Source organism: Asterias rubens, chromosome 7, assembly GCF_902459465.1.
Source record: "Asterias rubens chromosome 7, eAstRub1.3, whole genome shotgun sequence".
Classification (NCBI taxonomy): domain Eukaryota; kingdom Metazoa; phylum Echinodermata; class Asteroidea; order Forcipulatida; family Asteriidae; genus Asterias; species Asterias rubens.
In genome coordinates, this window is record NC_047068.1 from 4,056,649 (window position 1) to 4,082,144 (window position 25,496).

General features: G+C 37.3%; 1 protein-coding gene across 1 annotated transcript; it reads left to right on the forward strand.

Moving 5' to 3' along the window:
- Positions 1-3,391: 3,391 nt before the first annotated feature.
- Positions 3,392-19,058, forward strand: LOC117292584 (hexosaminidase D-like; the record flags this gene model as incomplete). Its single annotated transcript, XM_033774691.1, is given in 8 exon segments — positions 3,392-3,535; positions 8,422-8,563; positions 9,103-9,185; positions 10,097-10,184; positions 11,101-11,226; positions 11,977-12,054; positions 13,887-14,101; positions 14,866-19,058. Coding segments are annotated over 7 exon segments (866 nt in total), but the record flags the coding sequence as incomplete, so codon positions are not given.
- Between the last annotated feature and the right edge of the window lie 6,438 nt (positions 19,059-25,496).

Sequence of the window (25,496 nt, forward strand, 5' to 3'; positions counted from 1 at the left end):
AAGAAACAAAACTAAAGCACCCAATTAGTGCTGGACTAAACGCACGTATGTCATGTAATCCTGACCATGTCATAATCAATTCCATAATAGATTGGACAAAATGTAAAAGTTGTCCCTTTTTGACGCCGTAAACTGCAAAATTCTTCAATAAACTTAAAATATCACTGAAGTAATGGGAAATAGTCAGGGTCACGGCAAACGTGAAGGGTTCATCATGAAGGAGTTTTATTCATAACACACTTTCCGAAGGTTTTACTTTAAAATGTGCATACAGTTTAACAAAATTGGTAACTCTTCATTAAGAAAACCATCTGAGGATAATCCTCAGATTTCATTTTAAGTTTTGTCGTTTTAAATATTTCCCCCAAAAGGAGCGGGTTTAAATTGGCACGCTAATGAACACTCGGCATTTTATGTGAATTCTCAAAGGGGTTCAAGGGCGCCTATTCTGATCACAATTTTCCAAAGTTGTCAATTTTCAAAGTTGCGCACTGACTGCATACATGTGTAATAGTTTTCATGGTGTATGTTTGAGTACTAGTTTCATCTGGTGTGTACAAACTAAATATTTAACTATGTTGTGGCCCAATTGTAGAATTGGCCCAATAACTGCAGTTAGGCTTGCCAAGGCTGGCCAACTGCGAATGGGTGGCCCAACCCAACAACGAATGGGCTGCCCAACTAGGAATGGGCTGCCCAACTAGGAATGGGCTGCCCAACTAGGAATGGGCTGCCCAACCACGAATGGGCTGCCAACTACGAATGGGCTGCCCAACTAACTACGAATGGGCTGCCCAACTACGAATGGGCTGCCCAACTAACTACGAATGTGCTGTCCAACTGCGAATGGGGCTGCCCAACTACACAAATGGGGCTGCCCAACTACACAAATGGGGCTGCCCAACTACAAAGGGCCTGCCCAACTGCGCATGGTCGTGCCTAAACGCGGCATCAGGGTTATACACAGCTGTACAAAAAATGCTCAGAGTGGATGCTTACAATCTTGTAGGTTATATTTATTTTTGTAGTTTTTATCCCCAAATAAAATGGCAAAGATCTACTCAGATGTTTTATAAAACAAATCTAAATGTTTTGCATTCGTACAATGAAGGGAATATTGGCTTTCCATGTTTAACTCATTAAAATATTCTCACCAGTGCACTCATCCCCTTATGCACCATATTTCGATCAGTCATAGACAAGCAATCAGTGCTCTAGATCCGCTGCCCCCTTGAGCTCCATGGGGATGAGTAATCAATAATTGATCTTCAAATGGCTTCCATGTTGTCTACAACCCCCTCGCTCCGTACAATCTAAAAAGTATGTGCTCAGCTATGTTTAATAATGACAGAACCTGGTCCGGGCAATTGCATGGCTCTGCTTACCGTAAGCAATGAATCGGTGCTTGCGGAAGCAGGGAATTCTGTTTCTGTGCTTACGTCAAGCTTATTTCAGTCGGAAAAGCAGGGAATTTTAGCTTGTGCAATGTCCACGTGCGCACTCCATGTTGCTGGGCACTCTTTGCTTCCACTACTAGTGCTGAAATTTGGCACTTGCACAGTAAGCAGTGAATGGTGATCCTGAGCACAGAATTGGTCAGTAAGCAGAGCCATGAAAATGGGCCTGATCAACAGATAGGAGTATTCTAATTCGATTTGGAATAGTCTGGAGAAGTGAAAGTACTCTGAACTTCCTAACTGCATTATCCCTCATGCAATGCTGATATAGATTACACATTGAACAGAGAAATATAATTGTTTCTCCAGGCGTGTAGTCAATGTTGTTTTCATCTATTAGGAACAGTGTCTCTTATGTAGAGCACTCAATTAAGAGCCTGCTGGGCTTTAAGTGCATTAATGGTGTGCAGACATATCTGCCTATGGAGCTAAAGAATTTTTAGTTTATAAATATACAGTTTACAGAGGCATGGAAAAGGCTGTGTGTCTTTTATTGATCATATGTTTTGCCGTACAAGCAATATGCTTCGTTTGTCGGAAATATTAGTATGGAGAAACAAGCCAAAACATGTTGAGAGGGGTGAAAGTTTAACAAAAAAATGTATTTGTAAGTTTCACTGCCAAATATATCTTATTTATGTTGGCAACTTGTTTGCTGATAAATAACATCAAAATGAGGTTGAAATTAGCATTGAAAGAAAACGTGGTGATGAATAAACAACTCAACTTTCCTCAGTTTGTTCTATCTCATCTCGTGTAAGCAGACAATTGAATATCTGCAAATGGACCCAAGGGAATTTTGATTTGGAATTAATACAGCTTACCAGAAGCATGGAAAAAGACATGCTAATATAGCTGTTTGTGTTTCATGGACCACAAGTGATGCGCTCAAGCTAAATGAGTTGTTTGTTGGAATTATCAGTATGTATAAACTACATTTGCCCAATTTCATGGCTCAGCTACCCTAATCAAAGAATCGGCGCTTACGTCAAGCAGCATATTTCACAGGTTAGCAGGGATTTTTTTGCTTTTGCGCAGTCCACACTTTTATGAAGGCATCCTTTGCTTACACCTTGTACACAGCTAGCATAGAAATTTGACGCTTTTCCTGAATGGTGATCGCATGACTGCAGAATAACTTAGGATGTGTGAATCCTTTTACAGCATTTTCACAGACTAACACCCGAATCGTTTGAAGTTTGTGTTACTTCACAGGATTGTAAAACTTGTGTTAATTTATCAGACAGTGACAAAATTGCGCCCCAGATCCTTCAGAGCTCTTTAATACAATTTGTAAGAGCTTCAGCCTGTCCTGTAAAAGAGCGAGTATACCTTTGGTTATTACTCCTAAAATCAATTACAATAACAACTGACTAGGTAAGAAGCACTTTAGTTGTTGAAAATGTATCACATTTTGAGAATACCTTTAAATAAAGAATGCGATTTTAGTGAAAGGGATTCAAAAACAATTCAATCTGAGAGATGTTTCTACATGAAATGTTTCTCAGATGGTGTACTCCAATTACAAATTATTCTTCTTGCTTAGACATACATTGTCATTGCTCCAGATTGTAGAAAATATTTAATAAAAAGCTTCCACCTTTCATAGGTTATTGTTTAATTTATATATTTAAGTAGACTTTAAAAAAAAATTAAACCTTAAAAAACAAAGGTATACATGACCTTTAAGATGGTAAATAATGTCCGGGCCTGATTTACAATACCCGTGCTACCATTGATATCCTGGGGCCTCATGTCTTCTCAGCACCAGTCTACCTGAAACAACATTTTCATGTTCGATCCGAAATGTTTATCGGACAAAGCTTCGACTTGTTAATTTGCACTTTGAGCTGTTTTTACAGGTGTGGAGAACCCACTTTTGTGTATTTTCATTTTATTTCAGTAAAACCGTTTTTGTTGTTGCTCTTTTTCAGAATTTGAACTGGGACAGCTGGTAGAGCCAATGATTTGGAATTACTCCAGTGACGCTTCTTCTTTTAAAATCCGCTTACAGCCCACCATATGGCAAAACTACAGTCAGGTCTTCAAAACTATCTGGCTGGCTAGTGCATTTAAAGGTGAGAAATTCAATATGTTTTTCCTTCATTCATTTCAAGAAAAGTTTGTTCAGGGAGTTTTGTGTCATGTTGTTGCTGAGCAGTTTAGGGCATTGAAGTCAAGTTCAGGGTCAAATTTTATAGAGCTGCTTAAGCACATAAATAAGCTAAGCAGAACAAAAATATGCTAACCAGAATAAGGTTACCAATAAGCTGCCACATGAACAATTTGTTATCGGTGTCCTGCTCATTATCGCTAAGCTAAGCAGTATATTCTAAGAAGAATTTTGTGGGTAAATTGTCAAAGACCAGTATTTTCACTTGGTGTATTCCAATGTGTGCATAAAATAACAAATCTTTGAAAGTTTGGACTCAATTGGTCATCGAAGTTGCAATTAGAAAATAATGAAAGAAAAAGCACCTTTTGAAACAAAATTGTGTGCTTTCAGATGCGTAAAGAAATAATAAAAATAAAATGCTTCAGACCTGAAGCCTTTGAATATTTGAGTAAGAAATTATCTTTTTTTTCTAATACTACATTACTTTCAATTCAATTCAATTCAATTCAAGGTATTTTATTTAAATATTTGTAGCCAAAGGCTAAATTACAATTTTTGAGAAGCCTACTTAACTAGATAAATTGTAACAGATTGGTTTATTATTTGGCTCAACGACCAATCAAGGAGTTTGGTGAAATTTTCACAACTCTAGGGATTTTTGTGTTGAGAAGCATAAACAGAATATCTAATGGTTAATTATCGAAGCAGATGGTCTGTCCAGTGGTAAAGATGGAGACGGGGGCTGGGGGTGGGGGGCGGGGGCTACAGAAAGGGCCGATATCCAAGAGCCTGCCTTTGGATAGTTACTGGCTTAATCTTTACCCATGAACCATAATGATTGAGTGATATTAGGTCCATGTACATACATAGTGTCTAAAAGCTTCCAATTAAACTGCAACTAAAGTGTCGTCGGGCTGGGTGACGGCAGTCAGTTTACCTACTCAGACAGTTTTTCTTACAAATATTTGTTCTTGGTCAAATTCCTTCTTTCTCTGCTGCCATTGCAAATGATGTTTGTGTACCAAGAAGGCAGTATGTGAAAACTGGGTTTTCGGGACGCCTGGTTGTCTTTCTGTTTTTTTTAGCGTCCAAATAATTGGTCCGTTTTACTGTTTGTCTTGAAGATGTTGGGTAGCAGTAGGTATGCAGATTGTATCTTTTTGGTGGAATGTAGTATTTAAGAATTTTTTTAAAGGTGTAACAAAATATTGTAAAGAATTACCATTGACAATACAAAAAGAGAGGAAGCTTTATGATCGGGTCGGGGGTTGATTTCACAAAGAGCTCGTCTTAGTTGCTACTGTTGCTACAGTGCAGGGTTGGGACTCGTCCTACAACCTTAGATTAGTCTTAAGTTAAGAAGAGTTTAAATCGGCGGCAGGTCACTTTGAAGTTTGAGCCTTGACCACTTCATACCTTGGACACTTCGTACCTTGGACACTTTTTTGAATCTGGGATTCTGAAGGAATTGTACCACAAATCGTTTTGAGAGTCAGCAGTACGTGAAATCTGGGTTTCAGGACGCATGGTTGTCTTTAAGTTTTGTTTAGAGGAAGAGTATGCAATTATTTTCTGGTCCTTTTTGGTCACAGATTGTCCAAATATTCATCAGGGTTTTTCTATTTGTCTTGAAGATACATTGTAGGGCAGCAGTAAATATATAGACTGTACAAGTATTTGTTTCTTGGTCAAACTCATCCATCTCTGCTGCCATTTGCAAATGATGTTTGTGTACCAAGAAGGCAGTACGCGAAATCTTGGTCTTCGTGAAGCAAGTTTGTTTTTCTAGGGTTTCTAGTGCCCAAATATTGATCAAGGTGTTTCTATTTGTCTTAAAGATGCATTGTAGAGCAGAAGTATACAAAAACATGTATGTCATATATTTTTGGTAGAAAGCAGTATTCAAGAAAAATGTTTTAGGAGTAATAAAATACTGAAAAGGAATATCATTGAAAATGCAAAAAGAGCATTAGCTTTATGATCGTTTTCAGGTTACTTTATTATGACATTGTGAGAAACGGCTCCCTCTGAGGTAATGTAGTGTTTAAGAAAGAAGTAATTTCTCACTTAAATATTTGAATATTAGAAAGACTTCATGCCTGAAGCCTTTCTAAGTCATATTAAAGCAAACGATTTTTTTATTCATTATTTTCTGGCAACCTTGATAACCAACTGAGCCCAAGTTTTCTCAGATTAGTTATTTAATGCATATATTGAGATACACCAAGTGAGAAAACTGGTCTTTGACAATTACCAAGCTGTTGAGTGCCTTTAAAGACACAGCCCCTGATATGACCAAACCTTGACATATTCATTTGAGGTTGTATAAGCCATATTTTGTGTGTTGAATTGAATGATGTTTTGTACAATGACGTGCTTGATCACAAGTTACCACTTTAATTGCATTTCCTCTATAGAGACAGTTCCTATAGATGTGACATTACTTTGGGCAAGCTTTTGTTTAGTTACATTGTACATGAGAGATGGTGAACACCAATACAAAACTCTGAATGATTGTGTATGGCACAATGGTACATGGGTTTGCTCATCTGGAGGTTGAATATTCAAAAACTAGCCCCGTACCATTTGACAGCATACTGCCTCTATAGTCTGAGGAAATAAAATGTAAGCGGTACCTTTTGACTAAGCAAGTCACTGTACAAGACTTTATTCAAATCTAACTCGCAAAAGGCTTATTGAAAAGGATTTGTCTCCAGCTCAGGGGGAATGATGCAAACATTTCAGGGTTGATAAATTGTTATACACTTCCTGCCCCTGTTGAAGGCAAACCCAACTGTCTAAGGAGCTTTTTTACCAATATGATGCTTTTCACAAACTATGCACAAATATTAGCTGCCAACATCTATTTCAAAATTCATAACATTGGCGCCAGTCGTCACTATAATACATGTAGATGCGTTTGTCAAGCAGTCAGGCAGACAAATTGACTGCAAATGTCCAATCTGATAATACTTATCTGGGTGAATATTTATGAATTTCAAGTCATCCGGGACAGATTTAAGAAACCAAAAGGAGAATATTGAAATGATTGAAAAGATCATTTAGCAAACCATGGAAGAAAAATATAAGACAGGAAATATTTTTCAGATTTAATATATAGAGCTACATCCCCCAGATACAGTAATGTAGGATTTTAGATGTAATGTAAAGGTCCACTCTGATGACACTTTATGAGGATTTATGAATTTCAAATCATTTTAGACAGAATTCAGAATCGTTAAGGAGAATATTGATTTAAACGATCATTCATAAATACCTCAGACAGTTTCGCTATTCCTATTGGTGGAGAGCGCGTCGCATGGGTGTTTATAAACCTTTGTTTATGACCGGTAAAAAGTGTTGAAACATGGGCGTGACTTGCACCCGTGCTTATAAGACAGTTTTTTCATTCCTATTGGTTCGAGAGCAACGGCCGGGACAGTTGTGCCTTATAATCTCACGCGATACGCACGACGCGCACAGCATTCCCTTATAAGGAGTTGTTTACCCGAGGGTGGCGGAGGGCCTTACCATTTCATAGCTGGAGGGGTGTTGTGTTTAAAGAAATCATTGAACAATTATAATTTTTGCATTTATTTTACTTTTTGAACCAAAAGTGTTGATGTTTTTTGACCGAAAAGGTAAAATTATCAAGAAGCAGGCCTCATTGGGTTAGAAACCACTAGTTGAAAACCTCTTCACCACACATTGATTCCCTTATTTAGCAAACAATGGAAGAAACTTTCAAGAAAGTCAGAGAAAATGTAAGACAGGAAATGTTTTTTTCAGATTTAATAGATCTACATCCCCCAGATACAGTTATGTACAATTTTAATTGCAAGTGTTCAATCTGAAAAGAATGTAAAACATTGAACCATTTTCAGATTTAATAGATCGACATCCCCGAGATACAGTTTTGTAATATTGCGCCACCAGCACCTTGTAAACCATTACATGGTGCTAAGGATTAGGTTTTATATCTCTAACTTCATCCCACCCCTTGCAGTAATAATACCTGGCGCTTTGTATCCTTTGGCAAAAGGCGCATTATAAATACGGTTATTATTATTTGTATAAAATCCTCTGGTATATTGTCATGTATAAGAAGAAATAAATCAAATCTTGTGGAACGTCGCTTATTTTTTGGATGAGTACAAGCATTCCAATCCTCAGGCGCATAATCTTCCTGTATTAATCCTATCTTAAATTGAAGGTTCATTGTTTTTTGTAGACGAGTACATCCATTCCAATCTTCTAGTGTAATCATATCTGATTGGATTTTGGAAAAGACAACTATTGAAATCCTCTAGTAATCTTAAAGATGTGGTGCATCATTGGTTTGTCAGATTACTACAACAATTCCAATCCTCTACTCATCAGATTTCAAAGAAGGAGACACCTTTTTCAATCTTCTTGTATTGAAAAACTCCAGATTAAATAAATGGTTCATCATTATGTTTTCGGATGGGTAGATTTAATTTGAATGTGATACTCCATTCCTATCCTTTAGTTTCATTCTTTATGTTGATTTTTTAACTCTTTCATGCACTGGCTGTTTGCAACCAGTTTAAATTCCTTCAGAAAAAAATATTTGTAAATCTCAACAACAAAAATGTGACCACCTTTTGGAATGAAATTTTCAGATGAATAGAATTAGAGCAGTCAAACAGTTCTGTTTGAGAACAAAAGGTAAACTTTCTGCTTTAAAATAATGATTAAAATTAAATCAGCAAAAGTTCCTCTTTATGCGCCTTGTACATATGTTGGTATGCAAGGGTGTTTTCTCTTGTTTTTTCCCAAACAAAGCCGTAATAATAATGTTACAAATGATTTTCTTGTTTATTTTAGGTGCTTTTGGTTCCACCTTACACTGGACGCCTACAAAAGAGCATGTTCTGAACCATCTACTCTGGCTTCAAGAAGTGGATAAAGAAATATCAAAGATTAAGACGATTACCGTAAGGGGCTATGCCCTGACTGGCTGGCAGAGGTAAACAAAGATAGGAAAAAGATCCTGGGGAGACTTTCAAACATAGCAATCTTATCCCACGACCCCCTTTCCCCATCCTTCAAAATTTATGAATATGGGGGTAGAACCCCCCCCCCCTGTTTGTGACATTAATGTTCCACCTAGAAATAAGAGTAAACTTATTACAATTATTCATTCATCGCAATTCATTACAAACATGTAACTGTTACATTTAGGCCTGATGCTTCCGGAGGCAACAAAAGCAATTGCCTCATTTCTCCCTTGTCATTGCCTTGGTAACACTTAAAGTGGTCCAATAGTATTGCGCAGTTTCCTTAGACAGGTGCCTATTACAAAGGATAAAACGCTATATTGCCCTTGCGCTTTCAAAATCTAAGCATTGGACCTTCACAGATGAACAAACCAAGCTTGTTGGCATGGAACTGCCGAATGTTAGTAAAACACTCAATCGTGTTAACAGATTTTTTAACCGAATGACTGCAACAATGAAGAAGATGAAATGTACAGTTGAGCAATAAACTGTTTTTCTTCTGCTGAAGGTATGACCACTTGTCGGTGCTGTGTGAGTTACTACCTACAGGGTTGCCATGTCTAGCACTCTGCCTACAGGTTCTATTACAAGGTAAGTCATGACATTTATTTTTAGACATTAAAGGAACACGTTGCCTTGGATCGGACGAGTTGGTTTTCCTTTTACTTTGCGAACTAACACGGTCGGCCATTTATGGGAGTCAAAAATTTGACTCCCATAAATGGCCGACCGTGTTAGTCGACGAGGTAAAAGGAAAACCACGCCATTTCGAGGCATATTTGTGTAGATCATTGTATTCTACTTTTACAACATCTTTCTAACCATATACATTTTATAACAAACGGTTACAAACGCCTTTTATAGACCAACTCGACCGATCCAAGGCAACGTGTTCCTTTAAAGAGTGTCATGGCTGAGTGGTTTAGAGTATTCTTACTACTATTCTGGTTCGCCTTAAATGTATTTGTAATCATGTACCGTAATGTTTTACAACTTAAACATTGAAATAAATGATTTATCTTTGTATCTATCTTTGTGACTGGAAGTAGGCAAAATCTGTCGGCTGTTTGCAGCTGCTATCAGCATTTTATGACAAGCCTCCTGTGGGTCACTATATGCAATATAGTCCCTAAAGGATTAACGGAAACAATTTACCATGATCTCTTGCATGCTTGGGTGGATATTTTAAGCCTACCCTAGACCACTGATCCTTGCCCGTTGACATGAGAAAAGTTTGATTCCCTTAATGATCGATTGGTTAAGCCGTGCACACCAAGAGGAACTGCCAATAGGTTCACCTTAGATGGCCTTCTGATCCATGGGGACTTAATTTCAGGCCTGATATTCTTCCTACTTTAGTCTGATCTCTTTGGTTTTGGCACTTAGAACAATTCAGAAAAATTGTACCTAAATAGCAAGAATCGCAAACCTACACCGAAGTAACCAACTTTTTTCCAAGAACCAAATACCACGCCTGTAATTTGCATCTGTCTCTGTCCTAGGTGGTTACTCCCATGACACCTTAGAGAGAGTCTCCAAGCAGCTTGGCTTCACTGAACCCTTTCAGATTGAACATCCCAAATATGGAGAGTAAGTCTAACAGATGATTTCTTTAAGACCAAGGACAAGAAACCAAGCCCAGGTATAGTGCCTGGGCAAAGTGGATTGCCTAGAAGAAATTCAGAGCTTCCAACACTCATTTTGTATGTAATTTTCAAGTTTTTTTCCATTCGTCTTGTGGTGATGGACAGATAAGTCTGTAGTGTATAAGTCCCTGTGAAAGGTATCACTCCGGAGGTTCAGGATGCTTCACCTTCAAGACAAAGCGGAGTTGAAGAGCGCATGACCCTGGTTCTTTATTTTATTTGTGTTGACTTGGAAAGTTTGTAAAGCCACATTATGTATGGGGGCTTGAACCTAATGAGAAATGACAGACCCATTCCCCTTACCCGAATTTGTTATTTGTGGTGCTGTGGAGAGGTCTTATCATTGCTGAGCAGCCTAGTGTAGTTCTAGTGCATTTCTGCCAGTTCTGGTGACTGAGTCACCAAAGTGTGGGGTCAAAATCCTGGTTTAGACACTTGAGCACATTGTTAATCATTGAACGATTCTGTAAAGGATAGGGCTCAAGAACATAATATAGCTCCACATACCTTAAAATACTGCGCGCTATGATACACCCCTGGGGATGTTATAAAATGCTATTTTAAGAACTCAGCCGTCGATTTCACAAAACTCTTCCTAACTTAAGACTAATTTTAGGACTTAGGACGAGTCCCAACCCTGCACTGTAGCATGCAGACCTTAAGATTAATCCTAAGTTGGGACGGGTTAATCGTCCTAACTCAAGATAAGACGAGTCCTAACTCTTTGTGAAATCGACGGCTGTACTGTTATTACTAATATTTTTATTCTCACAACCAAATGAAGTTCCAGTCTGGTTTTACTCCATTGTTAGTACCTAACCACACTCTTGTTCCATCATCCGTTCTGTTAATCCCTGCAGCTGTCTAAACACCAGTGACTCCTTCCCAGGTAGTGACATCTACACAGGAGTACAGGACCTCGTCCTCTTTGAGATGTCTTCAAGATTCAAGAACTTTGTCACTTTGAACCAGCTGCATGGAAGCTTGTAAGTAGGTTTACCCTTGAGTATCAAGAATTGGTTCCTCTCAGAACCACAACTTCTTTAAAAGACTAAATTAATTCAAAAGTTGTGCCATGTGCACAAGTTTCCCTCTTACTACGAAATGCCATTAAAGGCAGTGGACACTATTGGTAATTACTCAAAATAATTATTAGCAAAAAAACTTACTTGGTAATGAGTAATGGGGAGCTGTTGATGGTATAAAACATTGTGAGAAATGGCGCCCTCTGAAATAGCGTAGTTTTCGAGAAAGAAGTAATTTTCCACGAATTTGATTTTGAGACCTCAGATTTAGAATTTGCGGTCTCGAAATCAAGCATCTGAAAGCACACAACTTCGTGTGACAAGTGTGTTTTTTTCTTTCATTATTATCTCGCAACCTCGATGACCAATTGAGCTCAAATTTTCACAGGTTTGTTATTTTATGCATATGTTGAGATAAACCAAGTGAGAAGACTGGTCTTTGACAATTACCAGTGCCTTTAAAACAGCATCTCATTATCCCCTGCCATTATGAGGGTTAATTAAAATGCTCCCTGACCCAGGCAAGACCATTTTCATTTTGTTAAGGGCATTTCCATTTGAACATTTAAAAGTCTACGGGAAAGTTTTGAAAGGGCACCAAGGCCAACACCCGGGCAATGTAGGGATGGCTTCTTGGCCTCCATGTATTTTGAGGCCTACTGATCTTGAAAGGTAAATGTTTGACTATTATCTCTATACCTTTTTATCCAGGAATCCCAATGCAAGTATTGCTACTGATCTTCCAATGGATCATCATTCAGTAGAGGAGAGTGCAGCTGAGGCTAAATGGTAAGAAACCTGTCACATATCAAGTTCACAATAAGGCTCTTTGTTTGGAAATGCCTTCACTCCTCGGCACCTGTCTACCTCAACAATCCTCTCTCTGTATATCATCGCGACAGCCGACTCCGTAAACTGTACGACACAACAACACTTACTCCCACCATGTGTAAGAAAGTGGTTGGTCAGGGTGTCTTTGGTTATAGCGGCCCCAACCTATGGAACAAACTCCCCCCAGAAATCCGCCAGTCTGACTCAATCATGTCATTCAAAAAACTGTTGAAGTCTGAACTGTTCAGAGCCCATTAATTTTATTTTGTTTTGTTTAATTCCCTATTTGTTCAGCGCCTTGATCTAGTGCCTAGGATATGTGTGCTTTACAGGAACTTTGTATTATTATACATGTTATATCTACCCACCAACTGAGGGCGGTAGTATTTCTCATTCTCTGATGCTGCTCCATTTCTTTGGAATAGTCTTCCCATCTAATTTTTCCTCTGTGGTCTTTCTGTGCATATTCACAGGCTAGTTTCTTTACAATGTTGAAAGTCTCAGTTAAAAACTAATTTGTTTGAAGCTGCTTATTTGTAATCTGCTTATTTGTAATCCGCTTACTTGTAATCTAACTTTCTCTCATTGTGTATTTCATTGTTCTCTTTTTACGCTTAGAGGCGTATGCATTAGGCACTTAATAAACGACTTACCTCTTCATATTCGCCAAGCTGACTCCTTTAAGATTTTTAAGGGACTTTTAAAAGACACATTTGTTTGAATGTTTATTTTTGTAACGAATGCTTTATTTTTTTTTCATTGTTTTATTGTGTTGCGCATAGAGGCTTCTGCATTATGTTCTAAATACATATCACATGTTATTATTATATTTGTTACTACTGTACATGAACAGTTCGGCTCTTTTTTGTCCCCGCCTTTTATCTCTGTCGGCCCGGGTTCGAATCCCACCTCGGACTTGAGCCTTGCATGTGATTTGGTTTTCAGTCCCTATCTGATTGTGTGGGTTTTCCCTGATTGGGGTTTCCCTCCCACATCTAAAACTGCACATTTCTTCTTGTTTGCTATTTATCCTATTATTAGGAAGAAACTATAAATAAATAGTAACCCTGTGGACAACCTTGTGTAAATGTCTTTTGTGTGAGTTTTGGCTCTAAAAAAGAGCCGGTGTGGTCTGGACGTTTCAAACAGTATACTCTGCTCGTCTTCAGGAAAAAAAAGCCTATTATTGGTGCTAATAGACCTTATGCACATGACGTCATTTCAGTAGGGCGCCCTCACCTAGAGGTCAAAAGGAGGTTGTTCATTGGCCAATACTGTGCGCCGTGCCAACAAATCTGTGCGTCTCGATTGTTTCGTCACCATTTTTCCTCTAAGATGGCGGGTGGATGACGTCAATGCATAAGGTCCATTGTGCTGTTGGGTGTGTAATAAATTAACAAATAAAATAATATGTTCCGTTCTAAAAATCGTTTGCAATTTATCTGGGCCTACCCTTGATACTTTTTGTTTTGAGCAGAAACTGTCTCTTCATAGAGCTACCACTACTCACTAAAGAGATTTCTCCCATGGTGTCACCGCAAACCTAACTTAGTATTTTGTTTTCTCCTTTGATACACTCTACAGTCAAGCGAATCAAGTGGATTCAATCCGACAAAGGGTGCAGCTTTTTGTTTAAGCAGCTTAAAGCAATTTGAGCAGCTTCTTGTTTTGTCCAGAATCCATCTTTTCTCAGAGAGCCACACCTACTCACTAAAGAGAGTTCGTACAAGGTGTCACCACAAACCTCACTCACTTAGTATTTTGTTTTCGTCCTTTGATACATTCTACAGTCTTGCGAGTCAATTGGATTTAATCCGAAAAAGGGTACGCGTTTCCCTGACCACTGTCTACCATGTCATCACCGTTGAGGAGTGGCTTGAGCTTCGCATCAATCCCATCCTCAGGGCGTTGAAGATGTTCGTTGGAGGAGGGAGTATGGATGAGGTCAAAGAAGAAGACGAAGAGGAGATGGATGTAGCAACAAGGCCCAGCTGAAAAAGAATCGGTAAGTTCGCTGAAGAAGCCTCAGAATAAAAGCACATTTGATTTTTCAAAGGTGGGGGTCAAAATTAACTTAGTTCAAAAAGCAGATAAACTCAAAGACTAGTTATTTAGTACTTTCTGTTCTTTGATGCTTATCTGCTGATTTTTTCTCTGGCTGTTTATTGTCAAGCAATACCTTTCTGCTTGAAGCAGCTATACAATTGAGCACAGTGGACAGTTTCATAAAGCTGCTCAAACAGAAAGTTTTGCTTACCCAGTAACATGTTTCTTAAAGCAAACTAAACATCTATTACAAACTAAACATAGAAGATTCAAAGACAGTGCATGTTATTTTGCATATTCTTGTAAGCAATTGTTGTTATGCTTATATCCATTTTGACACCAACCCTTAGAAATCTGCGATTTGAAGTTTGAATCGTTTAATATATCCAAATATCCAAACTAAACTACTTCGAGGGAATCCTTTCTCATAATAGTTTGTATAATGAACAGCTGTAGGGCAAATTACTATAAGTAAGTTTTTATGTTTTGCTCTAGTAAGAGCGTTGAGAATATTGATCCAGATCCAGAATATGTTGAGTATATACCAACTTATCACTATATCTTTAAGGACACAATTGAGTCTGCTGCTGTCGTGCTCTCTTAATGTAAAAGAGTGAAAAACCACTTGTTTTGTCTGCCAAACAACTCTTGCAAAGAGCCATATGGCAGACAACTCTTTTTAGAGTGAAAGACGGGTACTTTCATCTTTACTTTTCTTTCCAGATGGGGGAACTTCTACACCATGTGTGGCCTAGAAATATGAATTCTGAACTCAAAGGCACAAATTATTGGTCTACCACTTGCGCAAGTACTCATATGGAAGTGTTTCTACACGAGTATTATCAGGGATTTGTATTCATGGACTACTTCTTTTAAAGATCTGCCATTAGGGCGTTTCTCTATTTTAAAACGGGGCTGTATCTTGTCGTGAGGAATAACTTTCATGGAGTGGCTTTCTGCCTATTTCACTCCACTGCAGGAGGAAAGCCTCTTCACCAATTCTCCATTTCACTCTATCCTGCACTGTCTGTTGCCAAGCAATGCCCCTTATGTACTGAGATCATCTGGTTAACAGAAGTTATATTGCTCACCAAATCTAATTTGCAGGAATCTTGATTTTAGTAAAATGAATTGCTATTTAGCTTGTAACCTGTTTCTGTTCTTCAAACTTTTGTCTGTGCTTAGCAAATTTGGATGCAAAGGTAGCTCTATGAAATTTAGTTCTGGTTATGTCATGGTGATATTATGTTTTCTCAGATTCTCATGTATAAGGGATCAACAACTATCCCTTCAAGGGAGATTTTGGCAGTAATTTTATTCCAGACCCATTGTGGGACAAAAGTATGTCCCGAGCTAAAACGGCTCATCAGGCCGGTGTTTATATCTTGTTTCCTCAGCATCAAACGACTGAGAATATTGATATTCCCCCTGGACAGAACACCAGTCCATCGCAGGTTACTCACCACCTTTCTCTGGTACCTAATTGTACTCCAGGGTAGAGAGAAGCAATTATGATCAAGTGTCTTGCTCAATGACACAAGTGTCACGACTGACCAGGCCAGGATTGGAGCCCATATTCTGTAAATTACAGAACTTGAGTCCACCACCCTTGGCTGCTGGACCACGACACTCCCAACACTGTTTTCAGGGAGCATCTCAAAACTCAGCAAGCTTGATGCGTTGACTTGCAGTAAATATCCCAAGGGAAACAATCAATATACCATGTTTCATTTCAGTGGGATTGCACTGTCTGTCCCTTCCTCCTCCCGTGATTCAAGCTATATATGCCCTCTGGTCACAGCTTGTCGACACCTGGCAGCTATGAACCAAGTGCAAACATTCACAGTGGTCATATGTTCTTTGGAACAAGCCTAGTAACGTTCTGGGAATGTTCCAATAGGGCATATTTGAGACTCTCCCCCGAGTTCATAGTATTGTCTTTTCACACAAGGTACACTTTGTCAAGTTTTTCAACCTTGCTACAGTTTTGCAAGGAACCCTTGCTAAATTGCACATGTGTGAAAGGGGCTATAGACTAACATATTTTCTATCATGATTTCCAACACAGAGTGCATTGTGTTACCTTAAAAACCATGACAAGTTACTGCATAACATGACTTGTAAAACCAAAGCCAATGTCCTTGCCTCTCACAATGGGAAAGAGTGGGGGTGCAATTGTTGTTTTGTGATAATAATTAGATTTGCATAATTTTATGCGCATGAAGTTCGAACAACAGTTTTATAGTGTGCAATGTGTGTGTAAACTATCGTGAAATACACCAGTTAAAACTGAAATCACATAAGCTTATTTTAAAATGATTTAACACAAAATATTACCACGCAATATTACCCTTCTTTTTCATGTCTTTGTTTGGGGTTGCCAGTCATAAGCCATATACAACTGTTTCATATCTTTGTTTGGGGTTGCCAGTCATAAGCCATATACAACTGTTTGGGGTTGCCAGTCATAAGCCATATACAACTGTTTGGGGTTGCCAGTCATAAGCCATATACAACTGTTTGGGGTTGCCAGTCATAAGCCATATACAACTGTTTCATATCTTTGTTTGGGGTTGCCAGTCATAAGCCATATACAACTGTTTCATATCTTTGTTTGGGGTTGCCAGTCATAAGCCATATACAACTGTTTCATATCTTTGTTTGGGGTTGCCAGTCATAAGCCATATACAACTGTTTCATATCTTTGTTTGGGGTTGCCAGTCATAAGCCATATACAACTGTTTTATTCGCTATCGTGTAGCCAGGGATCGCACCCAAGTTTTACCAAGTCAGTTTCCATTGTTTTGTTTTTTATTATTTGGCAATTTTACAAGTTACCATTTGTTATTGTATCAAGGGAAACTGACTGACAATTTTACTAGAACGGGATCTGAACCTGCGACCTCTGGATTAACAAGTGCTCTATGAAATAAATTCATCTGACATTAGAGGTCACAGGTTGAAACCACGCTCTTGTAAAATAAATTCTTTGATTCACGAATAAAAAGTATTGTTAAAGTCACAGACTTCTTGGAATGTTCTCTTCCCAAAAGTTAAACGAACTGCTGTACTTTAAAAATGCAAAACACGGTTTATCATTTTTTAAATCAAGGAGAAAAACCATCAGTCCATAAAAAAAATGTTTGCATTTATACCATACCCTGTGATTGGTAAGCATTTTCCAACAGCTAGAAAATATTTTTATTTTTGTTAATTAGAATTTTAGGCTTATAGTGTATTTGCTATATTGATCTTGTAGTTGCAAATTATAAAATATAAATGGTGATTTATTTTCTAAGTAATTGTTAGGTACATTATTGATTTTGACAATAAGGGCTCTTGTTGGATATCTTGTTCTTTATGTTACCTTACTATTAAGGGGAAGGGGGTTCAGATTTTATAATTATTTTTGACTTTGTGAAATGATGTTGTAATGTATGTACCTCCAAGGTTCAATTGTGTAGTAACATTATGAGCACAGAAAAGTTTTGCTCAGCAGAAAGGGGTTACCAGGACAAAATTGGACACAATGAGGAGTATCATTTTGGGCTGGTTCCCTACTAAATTGTGGTTTGAGACAGTATTTTCTGCTCAGCAGAGAATTTTTATAATTTGTCCCTGATGGTAATCTTTATAAATTAGATTTTTAGACTGCACTCTAATAGAAAGGTACTTGTGTGGACGGTGGAAATGTATGTGGATTTTTGCTTTTGATGATACTATGGAATTGGGAACACAGTAAGAAATATTTTCAATATTTTCAAAGTGTCTTCCATTGCTTGACATTCTACCTATATTTGTCTGAAAGGGAACACTTTAGGTTTGCGAAGCATGTATAGCCAAATATCTTTCATTACTAACCCTGAAGATGAGCCAAAACCAATCATGGATCATCAAAGGCACATGTTGTACTGAAGCACTTTTTAATTGGGGAGTTTATTTAGCACAAATGTAAAATTTAGCACGCACAAACAAAACTAGAGAAACCAAACCAATTAACCAAGAAATATATTATGGTTAACTGAAAATGCCATATGTATGTGCCTTGTCCGAATTGGCAGCTACAGCTATGGCTTCAGCTAGATTTCCACATTACCATGTATTGAAGTACAGAATGTGCATAGCAACATCCTTAGTAACAGTTGTAGTTGTAAACATAGCCACTGATTCAGAGGCAGCCATACTATAATATCCTTGCACAGATAATGATTCTCTCTGTGCTTGTTGTACAAATCTGCTAAGATCAGGGCCTATAGTTTCTTAAAGCTTTTAGGCACAAAAACTTGCCAAGCACAGAAAAGTATTGCTGAACAGAACAGCTTACCAGCCAAAACCACATGTGAAGTTTACCTTGTGCCCAATCAGGTTTTGCTTAGCAAAGAAATTTGTCAACTTAAGCAGCTTTTTCTACTAAACAGCTTTTATGCTTAACAGCTTTTCTGCTTATTGTAAGCAAAGAATCAGGGTTTATGCAAGCAGGGACTTACATGCCTACGTCAAGCCTAGCTATTTCACAGGCAAGCAGGACATTTTTGCTTGTGCACTTGGGTACTCCGCCTTACTAGTCATTTTTCACTTTCACAGCTATCTAGTCGGTGCTTGCATAGTAACCAGAAATTAGGCAAATGGTTGTAAGCACGGAAATTGGCTGTATGCGGAGCCATGAAGTTTGGCCCAGCTCTGTGTACCCAAGAAGAATTAAGTTAATTATGTAAAATGTTTAAACCTGTTTCCGACTGCACCAGGAAACTTTACGCTTACTTAAATAATAATTAAGATTCGGCTGCATGAATTTTATATGCACCCTATAAAAGTAATGTTTAATTTAAATGACACCAACCGTTGTTTGTACTTACTTGTACATTTCCTTCACAATGGATAACTCTTAAATAAATAAAGAAGAAGACACAAAAGTTCATGATTTCAGGCTGCATTTTGTGTTTACTATTATCAAATGCCTCATCAACTTGAAGTACTTTTAACATGCTGCAGTGTTGCTCTCTAGAGTGAAAAACACATATTTTTACATTTCGAGTTGTCCCTCATATGGCTCTTTAAAAAGAGTGGTGGTTATTTCACTTATTTAGAGGGGTTTCACTCCAGGACAGAGTGAAAAACCACTCAAAAAGCTGCAAATTTTTATCTAAAAGAGTAGAAAACCACTCGAAAAGGAGTTGTCCCTCATATGGCTCTTCAAAGATTGCTTTTTCACTCTTTTGGCATTTAGAGAGAAACCGACATGGGGGATTGTGTAGGCCTTCTAAAAACCTCATCATATTATAATTCTTCCAAGTATAGTTGCAGCCACTACTAGCACAAATTGTCATGTTTGTGTTTGACCCAAAATTTGATAAAAGAAATGCGGGACTAACCCTTTGTAAATGGTTAAATTATGATAAAAGCTGGACTTGCTCCTTGTGATTTTTCAATATTTGACCCATTGATGAAACTTGTGTCGGGGTGTTTGTCTGTTTGTTGTTGGTTGTTGTTTTGTTCTTGTTTGTTTGGGTGTTTGGGTGGGGGGTACAGAAATGACCACTTTGGTTACCCACTAGTTCTGCATGCTTCACTGATACAAATAGTTTAGCAACATTGCCCCAGACTTGTTTCCCAAATCTTATTTTGTCAGATGCTTATTCATCAAGGATGACTTGAGAGTGATATTGTTTTATAGGGAGGGGGTTGAGAATGTACGACAGCCAACCACCAACCACTGACAAAAACCAGCCCCCCCCCCCACCCCCCAGGTGAAAATCCATGCCAACCCTGCCACTCCCCAGTGAAAATCTATGCCCCCCCCCCCCCCCCCCCCCCGCCCGCACCTCCTCAAGTGGACATCTAGTCTAAAGAAGTAGGCCTACAATGGTGAGTTGAGCCTTTTGTTTTCTAAAATATTGTTAAAAATAAAATTGTCGTGCGCATACTGTTATTTTGAGACATTTGGGAGTGTTTTCGGCACAAGGCGGGCTGAACAAAGTGTGGTAAATTTCCCTGTCCTAAGACTGTGTTTTCAAAATCCTTAAAGGTGTCGGACAGAGTGATCCAATTTTTCCAAAACTCTTTACATCAGCTACGGAGGATGTGTTCAGAAACCTGGATTGGCAATCTAAAGGAATTGCAATAAATGGGGAACATCTATATTCATTTAAGGTTTGCAGATGACATCATGCTTGTCAGTCACGATCCCGATGAGCTGCAGAGAATGAGCATCAAGAAGACCAAAGTAATGATGAGCAACAATCCACAAGACAAAACAATAACAACGGTTGATGGCACGACTATTGAGAAGGTGAATAGCTACATCACCTTGGTAAAAAAACATCACCTTTGATCAGGACCGGAGAAGTCTGAAGAAGAACACAGTTAGCTTGGGTGAAATTTGGGAAACTCAGCATCATATTCAGAGACAAGGCTCTCCCACTTTCACTTAAAAGTCGGGTCTTCAATCAATGCATCATTCCAGTGCTATCCTACGGGCAGAAACATGGACAACAACTAAACAATTTAAAAAGAAACTGAGAGTCACAGAAAGAGCAATGGAGAGGATCATGGTAGGAGTTACTAAGTAAGGACAGGGTCAGAAACGAGGACTTACGGGGGAAAATGCCAGGGACATCATACAGGAAATAAAAACAAAGAATTGCAGGTGGGCAGGCCACCTTGCAAGGCGCCATCATCACAACAGATGGACACATTGCATTACGGAATGGACCCCAAAACACGAGACGTAGAGGCAGAATTTGTACCCTTCATTAAGACAAAAATTAACTTTTTTATTCCATAATCTTTAAGACTGATATACTGGGCAGATCAAATTTTGGAGCTGGCTAATTTGGTCCACTAATTAGTGGTTAATTAATCACAGTAATATACGCCATTTTCAATATATTTTACCGCACTAACAATGCGGTTGACTTAAAAACAATTTGAAAAGAATTTGTACCCTTCATTAAGACAAAAATTAACTTTTTTATTCCATAATCTTTAAGACTGATATACTGGGCAGATCAAATTTTGGAGCTGGCTAATTTGGTCCACTAATTAGTGGTTAATTAATCACAGTAATATACGCCATTTTCAATATATTTTACCGCACATAACATAGCGGTTGACTTAAAAACAATTTGAAAAGAATTTGTACCCTTCATTATGACAAATATTTGCTTTTTTATTCCAGAATCTTAAAGACTGATATACTGGGCAGATCAAATTTTGGAGCTGGCCAATTTGGTCCACTAATTAGTGGTTAATTAATCACAGTAATATACGCCATTTTCAATATATTTTACCGCACATAACAATGCGGTTGACTTAAAAACAATTTGCACAGAATTTGTACCCTTCATTAAGACAACAATTTGCTTTTTTATTCTAGAATCTGTAAGACTGATATACTGGGCAGATCAAATTTTGGAGCTGGCCAATTTGGTCCACTAATTAGTGGTTAATTAATCACAGTAATATACGCCATTTTCAATATACTTTATTACTGCACATCGGTTGACTTAAAAACAATTTGCAAAGAATTTGTACCCTTCATTAAGACAAATATTTGCTTTTCTATTCCAGAATCTATAAGACTGATATACTGGGCAGATCAAATTTTGGAGCTGGCCAATTTGGTCCACTAATTAGTGGTTAATCAACTATGCACAATATTTCCTATACAACAATCTCTTTAAAAATTATTATTGTTCCCTTCATTATAATACAAAAAATTGTACTTTTTAGCCCCCAATCCTCCAGACCTAATATAGCTACTAGCAAGTAAAGATCTGCACGATCAGAAGAAGCTTTTGAGGTTCTCTTTGAACTAGAAGTTACATTATCATACTTAAATTAAAACAGTTTCCCTTATGAACCAAAAAGGATTCAGACTTGAACTTGTTTGGCATTAATATAACCAAGTAAAGGCCTGAGCGATTTTGACTAAGAAGATGGCTGCCCGAGGTCGGTTGGAGCAGTGAAAATGGGGTAAGACTAATTGAAGCTTTGGAGAAAACCATTAATTTGTTTGTTAATTGTTTCACGCCCCCTTATTGTAAGCTTCATTTGGAACATTTATTAACTTCTAATTTGAAATGGTCCTGACATTAGCAGAAAAACAAAAACAACATCATATTGGGCAAAAAATATATCAAGGCTAAAGCAAAATAATTAGTTTTGCATCTCAAAGTTATCGGGTGCTGGCCTTTACTTTAAGAAAGAGTAACAACGCACTGAATATGAACTATTTCAATTAAGAAAACACATGATGTAAATAAACTGAAAATACATGGACAAAACTCATTCAAAGGACAACAAAAGTCACCTGGAAATATAATTTTTTTTTAAACATAAAAGTAGATGTTTAGTAACAATAAAACAGTTTTATTTTAGTAATTGTTTGTCACGATTTATAATGTTTAAAAAATAGTTAAAGTTGTTGGGGTTGACTCCGCCTACCCCTTTTGTGACGTCAATCGAGGCAGACTTTGCCTTGATGCGTAGAGTAAACACACGTGCAAATAACATGCAAGTCCAAGTCATTGAGTTCGTACGTTTTGAAAAAGTTGTTTTCTTGCATTTGTATTAATGCTGGATGCAGCAAAACAACTACAAATGGGGTCAGTCTGCATGGTTGGTCAGACTCACAAGAGCAATAGCACTGTGTGCAGCATTTTCTCTTCAATATCGCGCCTCGATTGACGTCACGAACAGCGCCCTCTCGGGTCGGGCCTTCTCTTAAATTTGTAAATAAGATAAGAACTAATTTTTTTGAACCTTAGTTAACTGTTTATTCACATTCCACTCATCAAAACACATATATATTAGTGACAAAAGCTTTATTTCGACAAAATACCACTTCCAGGTGACTTTAAAGGAGCTAATTCACAGTTTACTCATAAAGCCATATACCTCATCGTTAAATTAATTCTCATTCTTTGCAGTTTTCATTTAATCGCATGAAGATGAATGACAGAAAACCCTCGTTTACTTTTATAAAAAAAAAAAAAATTGTTTGGCAATGGACAAAATGATCTTTGTTAGAATAACAACTTAGATTAGTTGAACACCAAATGGGGGAGCCTTTTGTGTTTCCTTATTTGCATGATAACTAAGAGCCTTGCCCTTTATACAATTTCTTGTTTTGTGTTGCCATTTGCCATTTTTCTTAACATTATTATTTTAAAAGTAGTTGGTTTTACAAAACAGTTTGTGTAGATTTGTATATTAAAGCAGTTTGAATAAAATTCGAATTTGAATGCAAAATTGAAATTCGTTGCACATGAAAAAGAAAACGCATACTAGAAGCAAAATCATGTTCGCTTCGGTTATCCTTAATTTGAATGCATCATTCTAAAAATAGGTAGTAGACATTCAACTTAATGGTCAAAGTGTAGTCTTGAATGCCTATAAATGAAATAGAATGACTAAAGCGAATCTGCACGAGAAAAACGAAATCACGTGTGCACGAAAACGAAATTGAATGCAAGAGCTAAAAATAAACCCTAGTTTATTTTAGAGCATTAGGGGGAGAAGCGTGAATTTGACTGCAATAAAATGCAATTGAATGCATGTTTTTTTTGCTGAAGTTGGCTGGGAAAACCTATTCTTACAATAAAATTATATCTAGAGAATATGACATCATGTGAAAAACATTCTCGTATAGAATTTCCAAGTTGGTGGAACTGTGTTTACCTACATACTGGCATTGTTCAGCCACCGGTAAGGTCTCATGTTACAAACTAAAGAATATTCTTCAGTGATTTCGAGAAAGTAAAGCCTTGATTGAACAAACAAAATGCAACAATGATCATGTCTTACGTGTCTTACAAATGGCGTACGTAAAAACTGTGCTTAATAACCACTATTTTTTTATTTATTTATTGACATCCAACAGCGGAAAGCCGCCACTTACAGGAATCGTTAAAAACTATGTAAAAATATAAATTTAAATATTAAGTTGACCAATATGTCCAGCTCAAAAATTTGACACGCCCAGAGTAAGCCCTATATTATTCCACAAGGTTCTGAAATAAGTTAAAAAAACACATTTTTTTTGTCATAACGCATTTTGTGCGTATTAAAGATTAAAAAAGATTAAAAAAGGCGTCTATAAGTGTGGTAACCACTAGTTGGTGGACCAAAATGCCAAGCTCAAAGTTTGTACGCCCAGTATATTAGTCTATACAAGGTTCTGAAATAAATTTAAAAAAATTGTTTGTCATTACGATCAAGGGTACCAATTATTTTCTAATTATTTTTGTCTTGCAACGCCTATGCAATGACGATTGAAAATGACGTCTATAGCTGTGGTTAATTAACCACTAATTAGTGGACCAAATTGGCCAGCTCCAAAATTTGATCCGCCCAGTATATCAGTCTTTAAGATTCTGGAATAAAAAAGCAAATGTTTGTCTTAATGAAGGGTACAAATTCTTTTCAAATTGTTTTTAAGTCAACAGCATTGTTAGTGCGGTAAAATATATTGAAAATTGCGTATATTATTGTGATTAATTAACCACTAATTAGTAGACCAAATTGGCCAGCTCCAAAATTTGATCTGCCCAGTATATCAGTCTTACAGATTCTGGAATAAAAAAAATAATTTTTGTCTTCATGAAGGGTACAAATTATTTTCAAATTGTTTTTAAGTCAACCGCATTGTTAGTGCGGTAAAAAATATTGAAAATTGCGTATATTATTGTGATTAATTAACCACTAATTAATTGACCAAATTGGCCAGCTCCAAAATTTGATCCGCCCAGTATATCAGTCTTCAAGAATCTGGAATAAAAAAGCAAATATTTGTCTTAATGAAGGGTACAAATTCTTTTCAAATTGTTTTTAAGTCAACAGCATTGTTATGTGCGGTATTAAGATATATTGAAAATGACGTATATTAGTATGATTAATTAACCATTAATTGGTGGACCAAATTGGCCAGCTCCAAAGTTTGATTTGCCCAGTATATCAGTCTTTAAGATTCTGGAATAAAAAAGCAAATTTTTGTGTTAATGAAGGGTACAAATACTTTTCAAATTGTTTTTTATTTCAACCGCATTGTATGTGCGATATTAAAATATATTGAAAATGGCGTATATTACTGTGACTAATTAACCACGAATTAGTAGACCAAATTGGCCAGCTCCAAAATTTGATCTGCCTAGTATATCAGTCCTTCATGAAGGGTACAAATTCTTTTCAAATTGTTATTAAGTCAACCGCATTGTTATGTGCGGTAAAATATATTGAAAATGGCGTATATTACTGTGATTAAATAACCACTAATTAGTGGACCAAATTAGCCAGCTCCAAAATTTGATCTGCCCAGTATATCAGTTTTAAAGATTATGGAATAAAAAAATTAA